Source organism: Ptychodera flava, chromosome 1 (assembly GCF_041260155.1).
Source record: "Ptychodera flava strain L36383 chromosome 1, AS_Pfla_20210202, whole genome shotgun sequence".
Classification (NCBI taxonomy): Eukaryota; Metazoa; Hemichordata; class Enteropneusta; family Ptychoderidae; genus Ptychodera; species Ptychodera flava.
This window is the reverse complement of record NC_091928.1, coordinates 50,022,961-50,032,880: the sequence shown is the minus strand read 5'-3', so window position 1 is coordinate 50,032,880 and position 9,920 is coordinate 50,022,961. Positions and strand designations below refer to the sequence as shown.

The window sequence follows — 9,920 nt, the reverse complement described above, 5'->3', positions numbered from 1 at the left end:
TGATATACTTGCCTGATCATTAATGAGAAACGTCTGCTTTCTATATTCTACATTGTATAGGTTACCGATAGGGAAAAATGTGTAAAGCAAGCTTATTCTGATGCTATAAAGTTTAAAACAGTTGAATGCCTTGACAACAAACCCATCTTTTATTGCAGGAACATAATAATAAATAATAAATGTGAATAAATGTATGTCTGTCGCTATTTTTTCGGTTTCAAACAATATAGTTGAAATCAGTGAACTGAAATATAAGTTTTGGAATACTGTCTCAGATTTATTTTCCTTTGAGTTTTTATACGAAAAAAATACTCCCCAAGTGCCACCAATTAACACCATTTAAATATCTATTTTTCAAAAGCTCCAATCGGGCAGGAGGGGGACACCCCCCTCTTGACCTCCCCCCGCGACCGCTTATGCGGTCTCTTGTGGTGCTTTCGCACCACATCTTCCCCCTCTTGAAAAAAATCCTACAGAATAACCACATGTCACCAGAGCACTGGATACAGACCTGTACATCAGCCCTGCCACAGCAATTGGAACCTCCTTTCGACAAAGACCTATACCACAGGGTTTAATCAGGGTCTGTACAGGGCCTTTCGCAGCAGCAATCCATTTTACTGTATAGATATTTAACTTTCCCAATTTTTTTGGGTGGAGGGGGGGGGTCACTCAAATTTTCTGTTGCAGAGAGGGGGGGTACTCAAACACGTCATGGTTGGCAGGGGTGGTTACTCGAAATTTTGGAGTTTCGAAAGCAATTCCTCCGACCCCCCAGGCCGTAAATAATGACGGCTCCCTAAACAAGAAACTCGCACAGGCGCTGTTCCGACGATTATATCCCTTTAATTTAAAATAAACACACGAAAACTTGTGATCACAAAATAAAAGTGCGAAAGTGAAGTTCACTAATTGAATGGAGGTCAAACCCCCTCCCCCCTAAACGAATGAATTTCGCTTTTTGAACTTCTGCGACAATCTGAGACGGTCCATGCTAGCTGTGGGTCCATAGCTGTGGTGTTTTCAGACCGGGATTCCTGCCTTTTACAGCTGTGGTGGCGGGGTTAAAATCGTAAAAGTCAAAACCAGCCCGTAAAAGGCAGGAATCCCGCCTGGAAACACCAAAGCTATGGACCCACAGCTACCCGCTCGCAAATTCCACGCGCAAATTCTACTGAGCTGAGAGTTCGATTAAAGACCTCACATACCACGCAAGGGGTCTCACGACATGTCGAGCTTTATTTGTGTTCGTCGTCAGGCGTAATTCTTTATTCAAACTGCGCTACAATGATAAACATACAAATTTGTGATATATCTTAGAAGTTAAATCGATCCAAATGTGCAAATTTTAAACTATTTATTTGGTTTGCCTTCGTCAACGGGTCACAGATCGACCGGCGTTCGAAAATGGTGACAGGTAGTAAATCATGGAATTGGGTCACTGACTCGCTCAGCAGATCGAGTAAAAATAGGGAAAAGTGCAAATTTTGCGGAAAATCGAAGAAATTAGATCATACAAATACTATATATTTATTTACATACTAACAAGGGGTTACCAACTTCAATTTTGTTCCGCACAAATCAGTTTAATCAACCATTCACTACGTTTTAATACCTCCAACAGGATAGGGGCCGGGCGCTGATGGAAACTGAATGAAACTGAATCCGAAACCGAATCCGAAAATAAGTCTAAATTCAGCATCATCCATTTTGACCCAGGACTTTTGGTACGGTGAGGTCGCGGAGCCCACCTTCAGGTCAAGAACTCCCTTTTGCTCCTTATTTCAAACATGTTTAACTTAAAACTGCATGTATTTAAATTACAATCCTTATTTTCAAATTTGTTGCAATTTTTCTAATACGCTCATCGACTGAAATCACATCCAAATCGATTCTCTGTACTAGTGAATATATTGGCCAACATATGTAACTGTGACAGTGTGAGCGATGTATTATTTAACCTCGTGTAACGTGACCATGGATACTCCGAAGCTGAGACTCTAAGGTAAATATAACGTAAACATTGACCTTGTCCTGTATGTTTCTTGGGTCAGCTCAAAATTGTATTTAGTATTCAGTGAGTGTGTTACTACGATACGCATGTGATGTACAGAATTATGAAGTTGAAGGCATGATACTCCAGGCATTAACCATTGGACACCTAAGGTGGAGGGGCCATTGGACACCCTATGTAGGTCGTCATCTAATAAACTGTTTACATGGTAGTCATGTGTATTGTGGTTGCATAGGTCCTGTACTAGCTGTGGATCCCTAGCTGTGTTTTCAGAAGGGATTCATTCCTGCCTTTTGACTTTTCTGACTTATAACATGTGTAACCCCTCCACCACAGTTGTAAAACACCTCAGCTATGGCCCCACAGCCAGCCCCATACATGCAATGGCTCTTAGAGACTTCGCACCAAAGCCATTTTACACCATACCATATCATCCCATACAATTTGGCACCAAAACTGCTTTGCACCAAAACAACCTCGGACCAAAACCTCTGCACGTGCACCCAAAGAGTCATGTCGACCCAAAACCATTTCGCCCCCAAAATAACACCACTTCGCCCCGATTATCGCCAGCCAACCAGTAAAGCTGATAATAACTAAACACTGCCATTGATGTATTCATCACCTCTCATCCAAGGACTAGACTCTTGAAAGTGTACAAATTAAGAGAAAATGACACCATGCAATTCCGCACAAGGCACCTGAGTTGTAGCATTTAGTAGTTTGCGTTTTTTCCTTTTTTCCAACTCTACTGTGTATGCTTTTCTGCAAAAATAAATGGTTTGTTGTAGACAAAATGTCCTGACGCAGCTTCCAAGTTTCAGGTAAAAACAGCACTCTATCACAGTGACTGTGATACATCGTCACATCGTTGTTTTATGATGAGTTGGTTGTATTATGATGGTACTGTACTTGGGGCGAAGTGGTTTTAGTATGAGGTGGTACTTGGGGCAAAGTGGCGTGGGATAAGCGAGTATTTTAGATGGGGTGGTTTTGGGACAAAGTTGTATAGGGCAAACTGTTTGGTTTCAGTGTGAAGTGTCTCGACCCCCCGTGCAACCATGGCAACAGAGAACTCTGCCACCTTTGTAGCTAGTTGTTCTCTGTTCAATTGTCTGTGTAAGGAAAAAAATCGAAGGGTCAAAATGGAGCAGGACACCAGGACAAAAACATTATCACATAATACATCTATTGGTAGTAGCTCAGTGAAGATAGCAGTAGTGAAGATTACAATGATCACAGTGACTAGCAAGAGGGCAGCTTCTTGTTTGCTGTGTAACGCCAGTCAGTAGGGAGACAGTTCTTGACCATTGAAAGCTGAGATATTATGCCCAACATACCTGCTTGGCACAGCAATTCACACTGGCAATGAATCCAGACTACACTTTTTGTAGACTGTCTATTGTTTCAAAAAGAAGATACCAGACTACAAAATAGCTGTGTCCACAAGCTAAATAACAAAAACGGATAGATTTAAGTAGAAAGGAATCCATCATGTTCCCTCAATTTGTCCTTCTGGAGAAAATCATCTCACCACACTATGTGTTACTCTCAACCAGATTACAATGTCAGGTAGTGTGCAGAACAAAGTGCCCTGTGTCTTCAAGACCATTGTCGTGGAAGGCAAATCCAGCAAACGAGCCCATCAACAGTATAAGGTGGTAGCATCCAGGGAAATCAAAGAGATTGCCTTGCAAGCTGATATTGAACAAGCCTCTCCTACAGAGAAGATTGACGGCACATGTGTCTATGTACATGATTTCCAAGGTACAGAATGAGGGGTTTTTGTGACTTTCTTTCATGAACCTTACGCCTGTGGTGAAAATACAAAAGTACAGTACGTACTTTGTTGTTATGTACTTTTGTGTCTACCATTTTAATCATCAGAAGCGTAACATCTGGTCACCGTTTTAAAATGCAAAATAACACAACCAAATCTAATAATATTAGTGGAGCAAAACATAACGGCAAGTTCAGATAATGTTCTATGGAACATCCCTTTTGTGATAAAAGTTGGATTTGTGTCCTTGATCTACATTTTACAATATCTGATACAACTGATTCTGTGACAAGTGGCAACACAAAAAAAGACAAATTTTCCTGATTCTAACAAAACAAAGTGAAAGTTTTCAGCATTTGAAGGTGAACTTTGTAAAAGGGAAATGTTTGGTATTTAACATCTCAAGTGTCAGTCAATTTCTCATATTGCCAGTTGTAATGTATTTCTCTTGTATGAATCGGTCTGTTTCTTGTATTGCCTGATCTATGTTCTCCACAGCTTTCCATAGATCCAAGAGTTTTACATAACAATGTAGTAACTTGAATATTCTTTTGTTGTGAAAATGTATCCTTTTGTATGAAGATTAACAAAAACTGAGGGGTGGTCCATCCCTCAAAATCCTCTCTTCTGAGAACCCTGCTTATAATATAGTACTCTAAGTTTATGAACGACACAATTAAACGAGTGTTGTTCGCTATCAGGAGATGTTACTGGAATGTAGTCTAGCTAGGATCATTTCTGTTATATACATTAATAGGACCGATGTGGTTTGTCTAGTGATGCAGTGTCCATGTGCTCACATCTGCTGTTTTATGAGTGAATGCATTTATGCAGGAAATTTGTGTCATGAGTATATCAAAACTTTTAAGTTAAAAAATTTCATGTACATTTACACATGGTTGATTAAAAGATTTGCCCAAATTACTCTAGATGATATTGATGATAATGGCGTCGTTGTTGATGATGATAATGGTGTTGTTGATGATGGCGTTGCTGTTGTCATTGATGATGATTTTCAACAATTTCAATACAAAGTCAATATGTTTGCAGAACAGCGCCCTCAGTGTCAAACAATGAAAAATGAAAAGTTGATGATTTTCAACAATTTCAATACAAAGTCAATATGTTTGCAGAACAGTGCCCTCAGTGTCAAACAATGAAAAATGAAAAGTTGATTTTCAACAATTTCAATACAAATTTAATATGTTTGCAGAACAGCGCCCTCAATGTCAAACAATGAAAAAATGAAAAGTCTAGCCACAACTTTCGTTTACTATTGCATGATACTGGTATTAGTGCACACAGGTGCCAGTGAAATCTTACTCTGAGTCTATCCTTCCCAGGCAAACCATGGCTTTGGGCCAGACATGACAGGAAACCTACAAAACAGGCAGACAAAAAATTTAAGAGGTATCAAACGAATCAAAGAACTTCAGAGTTGGATGGAGAGACAGAAAATGAGGTGACACCTTGGCAATGGAATGCTGAGAAAGATTTCAGAGAAGCTCCTGAGAACTGGATACCTGCCAAGGGAGTGCCAGTGATTGATGGAATAGCACAGCCAGATGAGAACGGGCACATACCAGGTGTGTAATATGCAATCTGTTTATGCATGATGTATTCCTATGTCGGTGTTTTCATCACAGGCACATATTGAGTTTAAAAAAGGCATAAACAATATTGTCTTCATTGCGTATTCAGATTTCACACCAGCTTTATCAATTTAAAGACTGCAGAGATACAGAAAAGTGGTTTGTGCTGACTGGTTATAAACATTCAAAATTGCTATCAGTAATGCAGTAATGTGAAAGACCAAATGAAGAGATTTAAGTCTTCAAGATGTATGTTTGATCTATCAATGTGTCATGCTGAACAATCAGTCAGGAATTTCATATTGAGTGGATTTAGTAAACCAAGGGATTAAAAAAGACAATTGTAACATACTTGTAGGGATGTGTTTGTTTGAATAGTAGGTACATGTGAAGTATCTCAAGTTGCAGGTTCTATCATTTTCATCTTTGTCAGGCTGGGTACCCCTGGACAAGAACAATAGGCAATACTGCTGGCACAACACAGTCGTGGATCACAAGCAAGGAGTAGCCGTAGTTCTCAGACCTTCTGCCGATGGCAACAAGGATGAATTAGAAGTGTCAATCAGCAATTTATCGTCACTGTTAGAACGGACTCTGGAATTGATTGGGACCAATATCAATGCTAATCCCTACGGTGAGAGTAGACATGTCATATTTACCAGTACTAATATCATAGTTACTGGTAGTAGTAGTCGTCATGGTCATACCGGTAGTAGTAGAGACTGCACTGTCTTGATAAAGTAAACAGGCTGTCACATGTCCAGCCCGCAAAATTACCCATAATGCAATACAATTTGTATGCACGCAGATCAGATTGCACATTGCGTTGTCGCCATATTACGCGATGCATAAACCACATGTGAACCAGTAACAATGCGATCAGAGTGTATGTCCAGTCTACTCACCGTGAGTGCCATTGCCTCAAAAGTATTTACATTGTAAGTTGAAACTTTGCCTTGTACACATGTGCATGTATTTATAACCAGCCAGGAAAATGTATGGTATCCAAAAGATCCAAAAGATAGAAACTCAACCTCAATTTTTGAATAATGGGAATCTTCATCAAGGACACCGTCCGGGGGGACTTATAGGTTTGGTAATGTCTGTGTGTGCGTGCGTGCGTCCGTCCGTCCGTCCGTTCACGCAGATATCTCAGAGATGCCTGGAGCAATTTCATTCAAACTGGTACAAGGATTACTTCATATGCCATACAGATGCACGTCAATTTGTTTTGTGATACAATCCAATATGGCTGCCAGGTGGCCATTTTATTATGATTTTTTCATGTACAGAGCCATAACTCAGGCATGTTTCAACTGATTTTATTCAAAGTTGGTACAAGGACATTGACCAATGTCATAGATATGCACTTTAATTTTTTTGGTGATACGATCCAATATGGCCGCCGTGCAGCCATTTTGTTACGATTTTTTCATGTACAGAGCCATAACTCAGGCATATCTCAACCGATTTTATTCAAACTTGGTACAAGGACATTGACTTATGTCTTACATATGCATGTCAATTCGTTTTGTGATACGATCCAATATGGCCGCCAGGCAGCCATTTTATTACGATCTTTTCATGTACAGAGCCATTACTCAGGCATGTTTCAACCGATTTTATTCAAAGTTGGTACAAGGACTTTAACCAATGTCATACATACATGTATGCACCTCGATTTGTTTTGTGATAGGGTCCAATATGGCCGCTGTGCGACCATTTTGTTATGATTTTTTCATGTACAGAGCCATAACTCAGGCATATCTCAACCGATTTTAATCAAAGTTCGTACAAGGACATTGACCTATGTCATACATATGCACATTGATTTGTTTTGTGATACGATCCAATATGGCCACCATGTGGCCATTTTAAACGATTTTTTCATGTCCTGAAGTACAACTCAGACATGTATCAAGCGAATTTATTCAAAAGTATTTTTATCACAGACCTAATGAAGAGGACTCTATCCTCTCTGAGGACCTATAATCAAAGTACCCATTAACAAGTGGGGACTGTGTCATCAACGATGACTTGTGCTATAAAGATCCGGAAAAAACCGTAAAAATGTACGTCTTCCGAACTGTCACATGGAAGTAACTGCAAAAGAGGATAAAAAACATATATATGCGTACGACCTCAATTTTCAGCTCGTGGCTATATTTGGACACAGCATTTGTCGTAAAGGTAATTGCGCCCTCAGTGGCAGAATGGTGATCTCATAGCATACAAGTCATGTTGCATCATGGGATAAAATAAGTACTGTGCAGCCTTGCCCACTTTTTACAACACATACAGTATAACATCACTCAAATCTCTCTCTTTGAACATACCAATTTTGGATAGGTATGGCTGCCACAACAACATGCACTCACACAATGGCCTCTATCAAAAGTGGGTGAACAAGTACTTTTTCAATCACATATGCCCATAACAACATCACATGCTCATATGAACAATGGTCGGCGAACAATCATTGATTCATTTCCATATGCCAGAAATAACAACATCTGCTTACATTTGCAACGGGTAGTTAATTCGCCATCTTTCAGTATGTATTTTTGTAGTCACCACTGCTGAACAAAAAAGTGTCGACGTCTACCAGGAGAGGCAATAATTGGGGCCGACTTGCAGCGATTTCGAAGCTGTTATCCAATTGGTTGGCAGAATCTTACCGTTACAATTAAATAATACAAATAAACTCCCTAAGTTGCTGTGAATAGTGACAATTGACCAATCAGATATAACCTTGCAAACACGCTGCGAATCAGCAGAGGCAATAATTGTGTGCTACACATGATTCAGAGTTTAAACAAAATAATATTGACAACATAGACATTGTTAAATATATGAAAATATAATATTTAACCATGATGGGCAAGAACTTACTGAAAAAAGCCAAAATTGGAATTATGGTTTTCGCAGGTTTGAAAATGACTCAACAAATATGGCGTGTGCCAGCAGAGAATGGCAATATTATGAATCCAAACTTCTGTCTCGGAATTGAAATGAATTATAATGAATACAGTATTTGTATTTTGTTTTCTAGGTATAGGATGTAAAAAGAACCCCATCCATTTATTGATACCACACGGTGCAATAGGATTGAATGACCAACTGACAGTCAACTATGATGATTTGAAGGAATGGTTTGAGACCAAAGATAACGGCAAAGTTGAAGGACTTGTTTGGCATTGTAAGAATGGAGAACTCTTCAAGGTAAATCCATAACTTATTCATTCATCTTCACTATTAAAGAGTTGGACAAAGTTACAATTTTTGGAGGTATGTTACGTTTGTTAAGTTCCTCCAAAAATTAATCATAAATACAAACTACATTGATTTTTCATGATTATCAAATATCATAGGTCTCTCTCCACTTTTTGCCAAGGGTTTTAGTTTGTATGGGCACAAATTAAGCCATCCCCTTCTGTTCTTGACAAGCTAGTCAATTTGTTGGGTGTCCATATGGTACGGCACAATGTACAGTCATTCCAAGAACTACCATGTTTTCTCACAGCAAAAACACTGAAGACAACATTTACCATTGGTTTCATTATGTTTCTTTACAGTTTCACCGTCACCACTTTGGTTTGCCGTGGCCAGTTGACGATTTACACCTGTGCAGGCAGCCTATCAGATTTGCATTGGACCCATCACGGTTTGAGTGTGACTTTGATGCCAAGTCCATGTTCACTGTACTGAGTCAGTTTGACGGACAGTTGTTTGATCAGATGAAGGACATTCCATGGGGTGAAGGGGTGGACTAGCTGTGAAGTGCGATGGGCATAGAAACTGACCAATTTGTCGCAAGATTTGTTCCAACTTCTATTGTCTTTAGTTGATTTGGCAGACTGCCTATGTGGACCAGATCATAAAAGTGTTGACACAGTTATTTCCAACTGTACACTATAAATACAGAAATGCAGAACATGACCAACTTGCGATGTAAAAATTTAATTATTAGACAATGGCGTCTATATGAAAATTTTGCAATATAAAGTTGGAGGAGATATTTAAGAGACATTATTTGTCACTTTGGGAAGGTTTCTCAAGAATTCTTGTCCCAAGTATAGTTGTCTGACTGTATGTGAAAACATGACAAATTATTCAGAGATTTCAGATAGTGTATGTGCTTACAGTACACATGTATGCAATGACGGTCAACGAGTTGTAAAAAGTGAATGTCTTTGATGTATGCTAACCCAACAAAAGTAATAGTGAATAATAAACATGGAAGCTATGGTAAAGAAACCCCCACTGAGGAAAACAAGAAACTGCCTGATAAATGGAATGACAAAACAAATTTATTGTGAAAAGTTCCTTTTATCATTCACAAAAATTTTTTCTCCTCATGGCAAATCTGGAACGTTCATTTTGAAATTCAACATTTTTGTTAATGTTATGATAAGCTAACTGTTGTAATGTCTTGAAATGCAGGCATTCTGCATGCTCTGTCATTTATGCTGGACTTATTCATTAACGTATGTAGATAAAGGCAATGTACATGCAGTGCCATTGTTTGGTCTAT

General features: G+C 39.1%; 1 protein-coding gene across 1 annotated transcript; it reads left to right on the top strand.

Moving 5' to 3' along the window:
• Positions 1 to 1,697: 1,697 nt before the first annotated feature.
• Positions 1,698 to 9,907, top strand: LOC139140379 (RNA ligase 1-like). The gene is made up of 6 exons (XM_070709591.1): positions 1,698 to 2,005; positions 3,574 to 3,781; positions 5,138 to 5,380; positions 5,820 to 6,020; positions 8,439 to 8,608; positions 8,962 to 9,907. Exons 2-6 carry the CDS (start codon positions 3,580 to 3,582, stop codon positions 9,157 to 9,159), a joined length of 1,014 nt encoding a protein of 337 aa, XP_070565692.1. The 5' UTR covers positions 1,698 to 2,005; positions 3,574 to 3,579; the 3' UTR covers positions 9,160 to 9,907.
• The last annotated feature ends 13 nt before the right edge of the window (positions 9,908 to 9,920 follow it).